Source organism: Anoplophora glabripennis, unplaced genomic scaffold (assembly GCF_000390285.2).
Source record: "Anoplophora glabripennis isolate ALB-LARVAE unplaced genomic scaffold, Agla_2.0 scaffold594, whole genome shotgun sequence".
NCBI lineage: Eukaryota > Metazoa > Arthropoda > Insecta > Coleoptera > Cerambycidae > Anoplophora > Anoplophora glabripennis.
The window spans coordinates 88,127-103,836 of NW_019416668.1; the positions used below are offsets into that span (position 1 = coordinate 88,127).

The window sequence follows — 15,710 nt, forward strand, 5'->3', positions numbered from 1 at the left end:
ATGGAGACAAATCTCTTTGCAAATAACTGGCACGAAATCGTTTTATTCTCGTTCTTTAGGAGAATGGTGTGACCTAATGTAGCTTTACACCTTTAGTGCTGTAAGTATTAAATAGAACGCTATCGTTATGCATAAAAAAAATTATAATCATTCCCAAAGATGTGTTTGAGAAACGGTATCAGGAGAATATATTTATCAAAAAAGGTTATTAGAAATACTTTATTTCGAAAAACATTGGGCCTTTTTAATTAAATGCTCTATTTTCATGGCTTTTATACCCGCCTCGGCTCTTCATTATTTCTTTGACGAGATTTAAGGTGTACCGAGGAACGGAATCACACCCGCCCTTTCGCACGCAGCCTGACAACCCCATCTGACTTTCTCAAAATTCCCCGGCAGTTATTAGTTCGGCGCCGGCAACGTTTCGGAAACCGCAACGCGTACATCCCACCCTCCAGCTATAAATGAGATTTGGTTTAGCAGCGACTGGAATATATTGTTTAATCCGGACAAGAAGACGATTCATCAGCGGTGTACATCTTGCGCTCGCTGCTCACTTGATATGAACAAATGGCGGTGTCGTGGAAGAGAAGGTGGCCCACTAAGGGTTACAAGACGTCCGTATGATAAGACTGACAAATGATGCTGAGTATGATTAAGGGAGCCCGGATTAGGTATGATGATGTGGGTAGACGCCGTTACAGTCGGTTAACAGCGTATTTACCCATATTTTTGGGCAGCTCACAAATAGGGACATGTGTCGCTCGTGGATTCCTCTAACTTATGGCATTTCAAAGCGCGGAAGTGTATTTTTCACCAGGTTTTCGGCGGTGTCTCCGCGAAAGACATATAGGCCAGGCAAATAAAATTTTTACTCGAAAAAATTCGTATCCGCGAGATTATTGTGAAATTGTCTAAAGGAACATAATACAAGACATCTCTCATCTCGTGAGTCAAAAAATTTTATTAGCTAACTTTTCTATTTAAACAAATCAGTGAGGAAAACAGTTTTTTCACTTTGCAGGGAAAACCATCAATTTTAGCGAAAAGTGACTCACAGACAGCTTATACGGAGTAAAATTATCTACAAAATGAGACTTGTTAAATTAAAATCGGTTAATAAACAAAAAAGTTATTGCAAAACAACAAGAAAAGTGCCCATTTTTTAATTTGTTTATAACTATCGCATTTATTGTCAAAATTTTATAAAGCCTATGACAAGTTGAGGGTTTTGTCATACTTCAAAAGTATGCCAAAAGTGGGCGCTGTAGGTGCAATAGTTTTCGAACAATTATATTTGTTTATAACGGAGGCTCCAAAAGTTATGAACTTTAAGCCTCTGTACAGGCGTTAATTTTTAACCAAACATGATTCTGAAAGCGTCATTGTAACCTTAAAGACGTAATTAAGCGACTTATTAAAAAATATCACCGTTTTTTGACATTAACATTCTCAAATTGTGCATTAAAAAACCGTGTGTTTTTCGCTTATAAACAATTTGAATAACATGTTGCTATTTATGTTAACTAACCGAAAATAGATGCAATGGATAGCTGGCAAAAAATACAGTTTTATAATAAAAAAAAAGTACCCTCTACGACCAACAGGAGCCAAGATAAGATTTTTTTTTAAATCATAGCGCAATTGTTTATATCTAAATATTAAGACTTGAATTTTTCGCAAAATAAAGTTTACGATGTAAACTACGATTTTCCGTGAATTGCATTGAAAAATGTGGAAAATTAACGACTCACGAGCCCTTTAAAGAGAAGTTTAAATTGATGCGCGCTGTAAATTTTGCAATATCTCGGCTTCTATTCATCGTAGAAACTTCTTTTTTTTTTTAAACAGGGGTAGCTCGACGAAAAAATAACAATGGGCATATTTACGAATTCGTAGAGTAGCCCTGAACCCCAGGAAAAAAATGCATCTTTTATACTTAATTTCTTTTAATTTACAAAAATGTCACAAAAAATATTGTTATACGAAATATTAATTAAAATTTCAAATTCGGAATTATTTTACTATTATTAAATAAGTAAATGAAGCTATCGTTCATTTAAAAAGTTATTCTTTTTACAAATTTAGGCAAAGTAAACTTGTTTTTTCAATATTTGTTAGCTATTTAATTACGATTTAAATGTAAAATTAAAGTAAAAATTCACAAATTATTTTCAAATTATTATTTATTGTTAAAAAATTTAAAAAAGAATAAAAAACATTTGAATTTATTGCAAAATTCTCAAAATTAAAAAATATTAATAAAAATAATTCGGTTGATAAAATTACAATTTTAACTTCTTGAAATTTTGGTTGTCGCAAATGCTTACTGTCAATTTCTAAGGCAAACCTGACTTTCTATGAAACGTTGTACAAAATGAATATCTATACTCCTGAATTTAAGTGTCCCGGAAAAGTTTTAAATAGTAGCTGCTTGGACATTGTAAGTTGTACTATAATCTTACGGCGCTTTTCAGGTCGTGCCTTTTGGTTTGACTTTAGAACGTAAGCCTCTTAAGCAAAAAGTTTAATGGCTTCATCACAGTGTGCAAAAAGAGACCCTCTTAGCGTCGCAGGGATGAGAAATTAAGGAGTAGTTGAAGGGTGCATTGTTAATCTGTGGACAATTTTAATTAAAAATGACGATGGACTTTAAAGTTTCGAAGGCATAAGTTTTCCAGGGAAATAAATGCGTTTCAATTTCGGTAGAATACGGTAAGAAAAAATATACAGCATTGATATTCGAGTGAATACAAAAATTTAGACTGACAGAAAAAAATTACAGGTCAAAATATGTTTCGGAAGTTTCTTTTACTTATTTCTCCGTAGGTAGTAACTATTCACAAAAAATCTGACTAACATTTGTCGTGTTTATTTTATAAACTGCCTTGTATTCCACCACGGGATATTTCAAAGGAAAATTTAAAGCTTTAATAAGAATTTTACTAAAAGCTGTTTGAAGTCTGGCCGATTAAAGTTAAGTTTTTTACTTGTCTTATTATTACATCAGGAGTAAAGTCGCAGCAAGTTCCGTTAGAGTTTATAGTTGGTAGTTTTGCAGCAGTTTTTCACGTTAAACGAAGAAAAGTTCCGGCCACGAATTAAAATCGGTGAGTTTCACGAAGTTAAGGCGGTTTTTTTCCTTTCATTTTATACAGGCCTTATTAATAGTAATTTAACCGCTAACTGTAACAGGTGCAATAAGAAGAACAGTGTTATATATGTCGGAGACGCCTTTCTCACAGGCCGAGTCCTTCAGACTTTGGAAATTCCAGAATTCTTTATTCAGGGAATACCCTTTTATAAATTGTACTTAGACCATAAAACTTAGAAATAGTTATTTATGAATTAAGCCGGTTATGTTATTCCCGAGATTCATGATGGCAAGCTTGGGTTTGGAGGGACTTACGGGCCACTCAACGTAGCCGCGGTCAAACGATAGATAGCATTTACCTTATAATTACTTTATAAGGGAATCCCTAGGAAATAACGAATTTGATTGGTTCATTTAAGAATAATTTTGACCTGACGAGTAAAGAGAAGTACAGAGAGATGTACTGAGGGCAGTTCTACTTGAGTTTGTGTTTGTATGTTTGTTACTTGGGGTGTTTCTCAAGAACCTTTGTTGGGTCCTTTCTATAATAGCTTTACCAAATTTCAATACTGATTAAGAGTCGATTGAATATTCAAAAAATTTATTCTAGCGGTGTGTAAAACTGAATGCTTTTTTGCGCTACCGCAATGTGTGTATTTCCATCTATATTTTACCGGCAAATTTGCGGCGGAATTGGAATAAAAAGCGTCTCTCGGCTTGCTCCGATATCCCGAATATAATTACTCGGCATTGTTTGTATTTCATTCGGTTCCAATAACACTGAAAACTGAAAACGGGTCCGTTCTCCCATCATAATATATAATGGCGGATATCGCGGGCCACAGCTCAAATTTATTAGTCTTCCATTCATCATCCTTTCCTTTCCCATTTCGACGACGTTACGGTATTTCAATAAGCGGAAAAAAGATTAATTCAATTATTAAATATGAAATTTAATAACGGCCCCGGCAAATTTATTGTCCACTATTTATTGAAGTTTGGCTTTTCATCGAAACAGACAAAAAGTCTTCGAACGACACGAACAAAAATGATAAAAAAGATATTTCACACAGGATGTTCTATATTTATGAAATTACATCCAATATTCTTGAGAAGGAAAAGTTGCCATTGTTACATTTTCGCATCACAATATTTTTTTAATTTATTCGTACTTGCTAGCCGAGACATTGATTTAAAAATATCAAGTATCAAGCACTCATATTTCTCAATCCATTAGCCGAATAGTCATTGGAACTACTGGCTAGTTGCTTAAATGTAAATCTATAATACACTAAGATTAAATCTCCAACTCAAATATTGTGGTAATAGTAAACAGCAAATGTTTATGTCTGTCGAAATAATAGAATCGAATTTATATTAATCTTCCTGCTCTAATTTCCCAAATCTGACTTTTTATTGACACTGTTTCGGGAATTTCATGAGTGCCTGTTAAATTAGTAACCCAATTTTCCGCTTCTAGCTTTTCGCTTCTCATAAATAATTCCCACCCTCCCTCCCGAGGGGGTGAATAATTAAGTTGTGCAAATAATATATTCAGAAATATAGAAAGGCCTTAAAATACATCCAGTAACTTTATCAAATTAATGGAAAGTCAGATAAATTCCAAGATATATGGGAAATATATTCCGCTATTAGATATTCAAAAGGGCGGCTATGGAAAGTACTGTCCCACGGCCACTCAACTTTTTTTGATGAGCTGTTCAATCTTGCAACTGTTTTGACAACTTGCGTAATCAAAATAAGCGGTTCTCATGAATAAAAATGGAGTATGTGCTAGTCAGTAAAATAATTTACTCCTAAGAAGAGTTTGGAGTAAAAGCAAAACCTTGAATTCGCATGAATATGAAATGCTTTCACTTCAGAGCATCTTTTTAACTTCTGGGAAGCTAATGCTGTACTTCTCAATCAGCTTATGGCACACGAGGTTGCTTTGCTATTGGTTAAATTGTAATAAAATCATCTTGACGATGCTAGAGACATATGGCTCTCTTCGTCAGAAGCTCTAAATTGCAGATTGTCTTCCGATCGGTATGCTGTGTATTTATAAATGCTATTCCAGATGTCATTTAAATGTAGAACACAGGGAAGATACGCGGCACTACCATAATAATACAAGAATTCTAGTGAGAAAGACAATCTTGACAAAGATTTTTCTTTGATATTCATACAAATATAAGTAAAAGCTAGCTAGGATTACCTCCGATTTATCATAAACTGATATTTTATACAAAAAATGTATTTCTCGTTCCCTAATGAATACAGTTGTCTAACTTATGTTAATTTATCAAAAAGTAAAACGTACTAAAACAAAAAAGGGAGTAAATAGAAGTGTGATTCATCTTAGCATGGTCGACATCCTCATTAATTAACCATATTTCCCAAAATTAATCAAAAGGATAAAGGTCAAACAATTTATACACCGTTCGTTCGCCTCATACTGAAATTAAAAGATGTTAAACAAGCCCCTAAAAAGGGGAGCTTTAACTCTCTGAAAGGGGGTGAGCGGTGAAAATAAAAATTGTAATTAATTTGCTAAATATAACTGACGTGGGATTTTAGAGGAGATAAAATTCATTTGATAAATAATCCTGTGTAGCTCTGAATATATTTTTCGGCTTTTGTTGTCTTTTATCTTCTTGCAAACACCAAAGGGTAAAGTCAAAAAATTGCTTTTGTGACCGTATATTAATAAAATGTTACGTAATTTGGCAACATTAAAATCAGTCGACAAAAATATAAACGAAAATCGACTGCTCGCTAGTATTTTAGGAGCTGCAAAGGTGATCCAACCACAATGTATTGTTATATAGTTTTCTCATTAATTTGAGAAAAAAATGCCAAACAAGATGGCACTAATTCTGATGCTTGTGTTAGGAAAAACATAATTTGTTCTTCCTGGAAGTAAATGGTTCAATATTTTTGGAGATAGCTCTTAAGTAGATTCTATGCGTATTCAAGTGACATGATCGTCTGTTAGCCAGTTCGAAATGATAACAGCTTTTAAACCTACCAGATTATTATAAAGAAAGAAAGGGGACAATTTGTGTAGCAAAAATAACACGATCACTATATATAAAACGATCACTATATTGCTGATGATTGAATAGTTTCAAGACTGGTTGATTCTTCGTTGGTATTTGACTTTTCCAGAGCTATGTCTTCTTCAGAAGAATTTTTATTTGCTCTGTGCACTGGTCTTGAAGTAATTGGTCTTTGACATTCCCATAATGACTGATACGAATGAGTTGTTTCCAAATTCCGGATAACTCCCCATTCTCTCGACTGAAATTGTCTGGATTTTGTTGGATTTCTATTACCCTTGGCAGTCTTAACCAAGATCTTTTTCCCTGACTAGAATTTTGGTATTACTTAGATCCAATAAGTGCCCTGCTGCTCTTCACTTCCATGGGTTCTGGTGGACTACATTTATATAAAAATATGATAAGAAAAGTCTTACTGCATTAGGGTCATCTTCTAAGTATGGGTCACTAACAGAGTCCACTAATGACTGAATACCGAGTATCCACTTTGGATACTAAGGAACGACTGACTTCTTCACTTGCATCAGTTTCTCTCGACAAATTCAAATAATTAAATTGTTTTATATTTATAGTTAAGAAATATTATGAAAATAACACGCTTCTTTTTCCGAGATAAATCTTATAATTGTGACAATATCTTCAGTTTACAAAGCTCCTTCTGACGAAGAGAACGATATGTTGCTCGATACACCAAGAAGTCTAAATGGATGACGTGGCAAAGAACCCGGAAACTGTTCAGCTATTGACAGCTTACTCGGAAGCTTACAAACCAATCTAAATGGAAGAGTTTTATTACCGTTTGACCAATAGCACGACGAGCTATGTATCATAAGCTGATTGGTGATTGAGAAGTAGAGCATTTGCTTTCTAGAAGTTAAGAAGCATTTTATTCATATGAACTGAAGGCTTTACTCCAACCTTTTACTAGTATCATATGCACTTTGAGTATATGCTCCTTTTCTTGATATTGATTCGTATGAATAAAGATGGAGCATTTCCTACCATTGGGCTCTTGTTCAATGCATTTATGCGAAGGCGATGTTTTGTAGAGAATTCAACCTAGCTACCAATGACAGTGTTTAAGGCCATTTTAACAGTTATTGCTTTTGATTCAAAAGAAAATCTGTGTGATCTTTTTGTATTTTAATTCATAAGGTTTTAGAAATACCTAACTACATATTCAATTTCGCCTACAGGCTCGCATTAAATGATGTTTTATAGTGAAACTTCTGAACACTGTCCAATCAGAAACCCTTCCAGGGATCAGCGGAGAGACGCAAAAAGGTCCGGCCTAAATGAAGTCACAGTCAATGGCAACCCAATCGCTCCGTTCCACAAAAGGTGATTCGCCCACCGCAAAATTCGTGTGGTTCCTCTCAACTACTCCATGTTTTTCGACATAGTTTCGGATGATCCCTCTTTCCGACACATCTCTGGGGGCTTAGGCCGGCCCGACAGACAAATCGCGGCTTTCCCGACGCCCCCGCTGCTCCGTTAAAATGAATATTTCAATTACCGGGAATAATTAAATTAATTTAATCCCGGGAACGAAGGTACAAAGGATATTTAGGTCGTATGCATATTTATGGGACGCGTGTATGGTCTTCAAAAGACAGGCCGATCCCTTGTGGGGCCCGCATTATTCTGGCCGTGCATAATCGACTCCGGAATCCTAGTTTCCCAACTCCCAACCATAAGCGGCCGTTAACAATTAGTGCCTCCACTTTATTACCCGAAGTTACTATGTTTATGAAAATGGATGTTTTAAAGTTTGTTTCGTGGGAAGGGTTGGTCCAACTTCGGGATAAATCTTCATTGTTATGGCCTATTTGTGTATAAAGATTAATGCCGTGAGGGAGAATTGAAGTGCCGGAGGAACCCGGGCTGATTTATTTCACCTCTAAGGACGCCGCGAGAAGTTTCGAGGGCACGGAGCCAATTAGGTTCAACGCGAGTGCCCGATGTGAGTTGAAGTTTTATGATTTTTAAGAGAGTTCAATTATCCTACGTCATACACTTGCCGTTACTGAGGAGATACTCTTTGCTTCGGCTCAAACTTCAAATTGATCGTCATGCGGCATAAAATGAAAGTGGAGTGAAAATCAGGCAAGTCGGAAAAACCTTCGTTCAATTTGAACATTGAGGAAGGCTTATTTCCTGAAGAACTATCACTTGTAACACTTTTTTAAAACTATTAAAACAAGTCTAGTAGATTAACTTTTAAATTTCCTCTAATGTATCTTAAAACTAAATACTTATAGTAGGATCATATTCGATGCAAAGTAATAAATCATTGCCTGTCAAGGGAACCAATGAAGTACGCTTTTAAGGGTTTTAAAAATTGAATAATTTCTTTATACATTATGAAGGGACGAGGGGATCAGTTCAGGTCTGGCACCCTTGTTCCTACAAAAATTCCTTTATTCTCATAAACTATTTATTTTAAATGTAATTTATTATAAATCCAATTTGTTTCCTAAATTTCACATATGTACTACATTTTACCTCTGTAAGCGCCACTGTTGTTTACTTGTTTTTTGGAAGCGCTCTCTAATTGACGGCAAAGCTTGGCAGGTTAATATTTAACGTATAACCGACCAGTTCGTACACCTGGGCGACTACAGCTACTACCAGAACACAGTGCGTATGCAGCGGTATTTCAGATTTTACATTGAATTTCATTTTAAATTTGAAATGATTTATCTTACGCTTCGTAAAAATGATGACACGATTTCCTTTTGATAAAAGACCGACAACTTTTTGCTCTACTTTGCATCGAATACGATCCTACTATAGGTCTAATTACTCATGGGCAATGTTATATGGTAGGTCGTGACAGTGATAGGTAGTAACGTCATCATAATATTGTTATTGATTAACTGTTTGTATTATTATTTAATTAAAATGAGTTACACAGAAGTAGAAAATTGAAATATTACTAGGAATTAAAATAGAATATACAGAAGAACTTTATCCTATAATATTTTAATTTTCTACTTCTGTGTAACCCATTTTAATTAAATAATAATACAAACTGTCAAACAATAACAATGTTGTCATAACATTACCTGTCAATAACAATGCCCATGAGTAAATAGGCCTCTCAGGGCCTAATTAGTGATATTTAGTTAAAATATCTAAACGCATTTTGCACTATATCAACGTCCGATTTGTCAAAAAATATTACTACTAAATGTAAATACTTACGTAATTGCAAAAAATACAGAAATGCTTAAAAGAGGTCTAGTAATTACAAGATGTCTTATTTTCTTAATAAAAAAAACTTATTTTCGTTTTTTAATGTTATCTCGCTTATTGTTAGAGATGGACCCAACAAACTCTATATGACTATTCTCAACAGGGAACGTTCTATCCAAATATGTAAAAATATACAGGGTGTTCCATTTAAATTAATAAAGTTAACATCGCGGCCATTTTATTTGGACTTCATTTGTTTTTCTACTATCATTTTCGAAAAATTCATAAAAAATCGTGTAACTTTCATAATATTTAACATTTTTTTATAACTCTTAAGGCGAAAAAGTTAATGGGGGGGGGGTCAAAATATAGTGAATCACCCTGTACATAATTTTTATCTATTGTAATAAAACCAAAATATTAGAATTTATCGATTTTTATACCATTTTTCCTCTTAATAATAACTTCCTCCTATCATTAATTTAACTGAAAATTTTGTTATACTTCTGTGAATTAACAGGGAGATCAAAAAAATAAGAAAATATATTTTTTTATTTAATCATTCAAAACATGAATTTCGTGCAATGCATTGATAAATACAAACTAATAAAACTTGATTACCATAATATAACTATTGTTTAGAAGCAAACGAAAATGGCATAATTCTTTAAACTCAAAATTCGTGCAAAAATTATTTATTTTATTGCTTTTTGATGACATATTCGTATTCCTCTCATTTTGCTATATCAAATTTAAAAGAATTGTCCTGTTAAGTTCTACCGTTCCCGAGAAAAGTCATCTTTTATCGCGCATACGCATTTTGCGCAGCTGCTCTCAGTCATCCCCACTCAGCCAAGAAATTCCAGTGATCACGGTACCTTTCTTGATTTTCTTTTTCATTAAGCATTTTATCTGCCGAAAATGCACTAAATGGATATTGAAAGTACTTGCAGTTAGTTATAAAACATTTTTTTCTGGACTTCACGAATACGTTAAGCTATAAATTATTATTAACTTTACGCTTCTATATCTCAGAATCTACACAGTAGAATGCGTAGTTTTTATGTGTGCAAGATTTTGTCGATTGCATAGAAAATTCCCTGGGCAATGTTGAAAAATTTTAAAAAAATTCTAAGTGGTTATAAAAGTGTAGAAATATGTATATTTAGTATTAATCATTGTTTATTATGACAACAAGTATCTCTAAAAAATTGTGTGCCCTTTCTAAACCCTAATTTAAACCCGCAGTATGCGATAAACTTTTTGAAATTTTCTTATTTAACAATCCTCTCACTCGAAAACCACGCGATCCATCGTTGCAAAATTTTTACGGTAGAGTTGACATATTTTACTATTTGTTCACAAAGTTTTATCAATATTTATAAATATTTACTTATTTTAAAAATTGCTCCAAATATACATATGATTTTCTACTATTTTCCACCCATTGTTAATGCAAAATTCAACTTTTTTGATTCGCAATTCTTGTAACTTTATAGAAAATAAACAAAAATAAAGGATGACTTTTTTGATCTAGGGCTTACTTTCAATGTTACAGGGAAATATGTTGAAAAACGGGTTATTTTTCGTTCTTTCTGTTTGTTTGTTGGTCCCCTGAATTTAGCAATGGTTTTTTGGAATAGCTAAACTCGGATTCTTATTCTATTCTATTTTTTGTAATTTTTCTGTACAACAAAATAGATGACTTCAAATACAAACGCCTGGACTAAAACTAGTCTAGAAAACTATCCATTCATTTTTGTCAAATACTCTTAAAACTAAATAGTTGTCAGCCAATGCCAATTCTTTCACGCCGAGTTAATCTTTATTTGATCAAATGAGCTAATCTTTATTTGATCAGTACATCTGCTAACAATAATGATCCCCTAATTGGCGGCGGAATCGAAAATAACTGCGTCTAATAAGCGCTGAAAGTTATGTATTTCGCAACAATATCAGCGAACAAGTTTATAATTGTATTTGTAAGATTAAGCAAGCGGAATCCTGAAACCGTCAGCGCCAAGTTGATTAAAAAGTTTAAAACTAATTTGTCGTCGGCGGGCATTGATACGTCCTTATAAACTGTCATAAATCTATTTGCGCGAGTTATACTTCACGCGCCGGTCTTCAACTTTTAATTGAATTCGCGGTACCCAAAAATAGAAATTTCATGGCTTTTAGATGTATTATTGAAAAATTTATTACCAAGTCAAATCGCGGCAGGGACTTTTTTTAAGATACTTTGGTGACGTAAGTTCCCCAACGAAGCGGAATTCAATGAGGAGCTTTCTCAAACCGTATTTTTTAACTTCGTAAATGGAAAATCGACAACGTTTCTAAAAATGAATATAGTACAGTCATTGAAGCTGAAAATCAGCTGCACCCTCCGAATTCTCTGAAACCGCATGGATTTGCATGCAAATTTAGAATAAGGCTCATCTTAGGCTCAAGTTCAAAAGTGACATAAGCCCGATTGACGCTTTTTGTTTTTAGGGGTAAAAACTACCCCTGAGTGAAAAAAATTGAAAAAATTAAGTTTTAAGCATTTTATTGATAAAAATCTTTTTCAAGCATAAAGATTAAGTAATGTTCCATGTTCTCGAACATGTTCTATGATATATTTGATCTCTTCGATCCTTTACTTAACTCTTAAAAACTACCCCTATGCAAAAAATAATGATAAAAAATTACTGTTTAAAGATTTGGAATGATTAAATCTTGCAATTATTTAAAATAAAAGTTACCTTATAGCTAATAAAATAATTTTTTCCTTTCAACCCCTAAAAACCACCCCTGTATTGACAAAAATGATCAAAAATTACTTTTTAAAAGCTTGGAATGCTTTAACGGTGCAATTATTTAAAATAAAAATTCCCTCATAACACTTTTTAACACCTATAAGTCACCTCTGTGCTAAAAAAATGATAAAAAATTACGTTTTAAATCTTGGAATGCAGTAATTTAAAAATGTCACTTTACCATAACTCGGTTAATTTTGAAGCTATAGTATCCTACAAAAAAGCATTTTAAAGATAATTTCAAAAGCTGTAAGATCGTTTGCATATAAAACCTTTTAAGTCCTTCGTTTTTAAAGGAAATGATCGAAGAGCTCGAGACAGGTCATTTTGTCGCTAAATACTTCAAGCGGCGATATCTCCTTTATTTTTTATGTTGTAGGAATAAAGAAAAAAGCAAAATATTTGTTGAAACAAAAGCTACATTTTTGTTGTCTATCATTTTTTACGTATCTTTCATAGTTTTAGAGATATTATATAAATAAGGCAATTTTTTTTTTGAATAATGAAAAATACGTTTTCAACTTTTACCATACATTATTAAAAAAATACGCATTATAAACCGGTCAAACTTCAGGATCGTATGAAAAACACTAAAACAAAACTAATTGTAAAGGGTCTACGTTTAATTTTAATTCTGATGGAAACGGTACAGCGTTTACTGCTCATTTTTCCTTAAAAAATATGAGCAACCTATCTGTTTTTGACGATAACTCCTTCGATTTTGCTCTAATTAACTTTTATAAGTGCTCATTTTGAAGGTCTTTTTGAGTACTACAAAAAACTCCAGGAGCGTTATACACGAAAAAATAATTATTTTAACGTTATTTGACATTGAATTCCACTAACCATATTTCGCTTTGTATAGGACGTACACTTTTTAAAAAACGATTTTCATTGTTCATTACACTTTTTTAATAAAATGTGTAGTTTTTGAGTTATTCGCGAAAAATACTTTGAAAGGGTGTTTTTTTTTTCACTCAATATTGAAGTTTTCAATCAATGAATAACTAAAAAACAATTGATTTCTCGAAAAAATTCTTCGAATATTTTTTGCTCAAAATTTGATTGTCTATCGATTTCCAGCGTTATTTTTGAAAACAAATTTCTACCCCCAAGAAGGTGTGTCAACCCCCAACAGGGTGGAAGCGTCAATCGGCGCTATGTCACTAATGTTCATTGACCTTTTCTCTAACTACCTGCCAAACTTCAAGTCGATCGGTTCAGTTTCAAAGAATTCAGAGGTGAAAAGCTTCAATGACTGTACTAATATTGTTTGGTGAAACTTGGGCAGTCGAAATACTAGAGGGGACAGGTTTTTGAAGCCCTAGAAGTTCGAACACAACAATATAAACATGATGGAAGTGAACTAGTATTTTTATCTTTGCAGCAGGACACAGGTATGCAATATACCGAGTTATTTTGCACCAAGACTTACCTTCTCTCCTCTGGAATCTTTATACGTGACCCACTGGTTGAGAGACGCTCTCCAGTACTCTACCAAAAACGCCTCGGCGTACTCCTGGCCCTGACCGTTACCGAAGCGACCCTGTGTCTCGGTCCACGTCATCAGGTGGTTCTTCTGGAGGTCCACCTCCAGATACTCCTTCACGTCACTGCTTATCTGCGCCTTAGGACACCACGCGCCTCCGTTCTTCTCCTGCCTTATCCTGAAACAAAAGAGCAACGTTTGAACCGTTCATAAGTCAGTTTGGAAGTTGATGAAAATATCATGACTCTTCAGAAAATATAGAGTTAGCGAAATTGATGAATTTCACTAAGGAAGAAGTTCAGCAGTGAAGGTTTAGGCTGACAGTCTTTAAGAAAAATTAACATTTAAAACCAAATTATTGAAATTGGAATATTTTCTCTATATTTTCAGTGTAAAACTGAACTAATGACCAATATTTTGATTTATTTACATTGATTTATATATTCAACATCAATTTCTAACGTTTCTAATTTATGGTCTTGCTCCTCCTCATATATTTATAATTTCCATTATTTTCCCAATCAAGCGTTTGGTTCTATCGCACCCCATACATCTACAACCGCTCTATGCACATTATTTGATTAGTCGCCACCGGTCCGAACAAATCGACAGAACCGGAAAAAAACGTATTAGTCCAGTAGGCGGCGGTCCAGAAGCAGTCATTTTCCCCAAAATCTGTTTGTCACGGTTGGAAATCTTTTACAAGATGGCGCTGTTACAAATTTTTTTTATTAATCGTTGTTTTTCTTAAAACTGTTGTCCACTTTCTAAAAATTAATGAAACCATGAAATTTTATAGAAATACTCATCAATTCATGCATAATAATAAGCTTCGAAAACCCATTATTTCTTTAATAAATAAGCAAGTGGTAAATTGATCCAAAAAAGTTCATCTTGCGTTGGAAATACTATTTTTTCTACTCCTATAAAATTTTACGTTCAATTTAATTCAAAGTGAAATGATTATATGGTAATAATTTTTTTTAGTTGTTAAAATTGATGACATTGATGGTTCCACCTCTCGCAAATACGACATAGCTTGGATACTTCCGTTCTGAGCTTAATTTATGCTTAAAAATAACTTATCTTGTGTTGTCCTGCTACAAGGAAACACTTTTATCTTAATTTCCAAGTTTCCGTCATATTTACGTCTGCCTGTACAAAACATGAGAATTGGATGAGGTTTGAGATATTATGCAACCTTCTTCAATGCAAACTACAAAACTAGCGCATCATAACATCGTGAAGTTCAAGAAAGAGGGCAATCGGTCTAAAGTTATTCATGAACAAACCAGGAAAAGGAAAACAATTACGTTTCGAGAAATACGAAGTACTAAAATAGTTTTGAAAAAAATTTGCATCTATTAAGGTAAAATATAAACGCATGTTACGTAAAAAAAATTATATTTTCAATTTCCAAACAAATACTTATTTTACTAAACATTTCTACATATACAATATACAGGGTGTTACTAAATAAGTGTCGCAACGGAAAACTGTAAATTCCTCTTGAAAAAATTATTTTTTTCCTCTTCCATTTTTCTCTCCGGGCTTTCGTTTTCGAGATACACGGTGTCAAAACTTTAATTTTTTTTTAGTTTTCGCCAATATCTTAGGAATCGTTTGAACTACAGGACTGAGCTTTTGTACACACATTACCACTATTAATAGCTACTTTTTCGCACCCTTCTCGAATTCATTGGACGTGCCAATGGTGGAGATTTTAAGGTATCGTAAGGGTTTTTCCCCCCCTAAATTTTACGCCACTGGAAAAATGGACTTTTGACAGCAAATTCTAAAGCGCCAATGAATTTTACACAATAAGAGTTCTCTTGGTTCATTGCTCTAAAGTCAACCGTTTTCAAGAAAAATGACTTTTTATGAACATAAGCAAACATTTTGCTAACGTTTCGAAAATCTTTTGTAATTCAAAAAATAGGTAGTAATAATTAACAATTTTAACGAAATTTAACAACAGAAAGGATTTTAACTTTTTTTTTATCAATTTCGCTAGTAAAATTTACAGAGTGTTCAAAATTACGTCCGTTGGCTTGAATGCACGCATTACA

General features: G+C 33.5%; 1 protein-coding gene across 1 annotated transcript in view; it reads right to left on the minus strand.

The window, feature by feature from the left end:
* The window catches only part of LOC108914888 (epithelial discoidin domain-containing receptor 1-like), a gene marked incomplete at its 3' end in the record, with an annotated part of 120,461 nt that overhangs the window by 73,241 nt on the left and 31,510 nt on the right, over positions 1 to 15,710 (minus strand). The window contains exon 2 of the mRNA XM_018720803.1: positions 13,588 to 13,819. Within this exon, the coding sequence (XP_018576319.1) occupies positions 13,588 to 13,819 (232 nt within the window). The remainder of the gene's footprint in view (positions 1 to 13,587; positions 13,820 to 15,710) is intronic.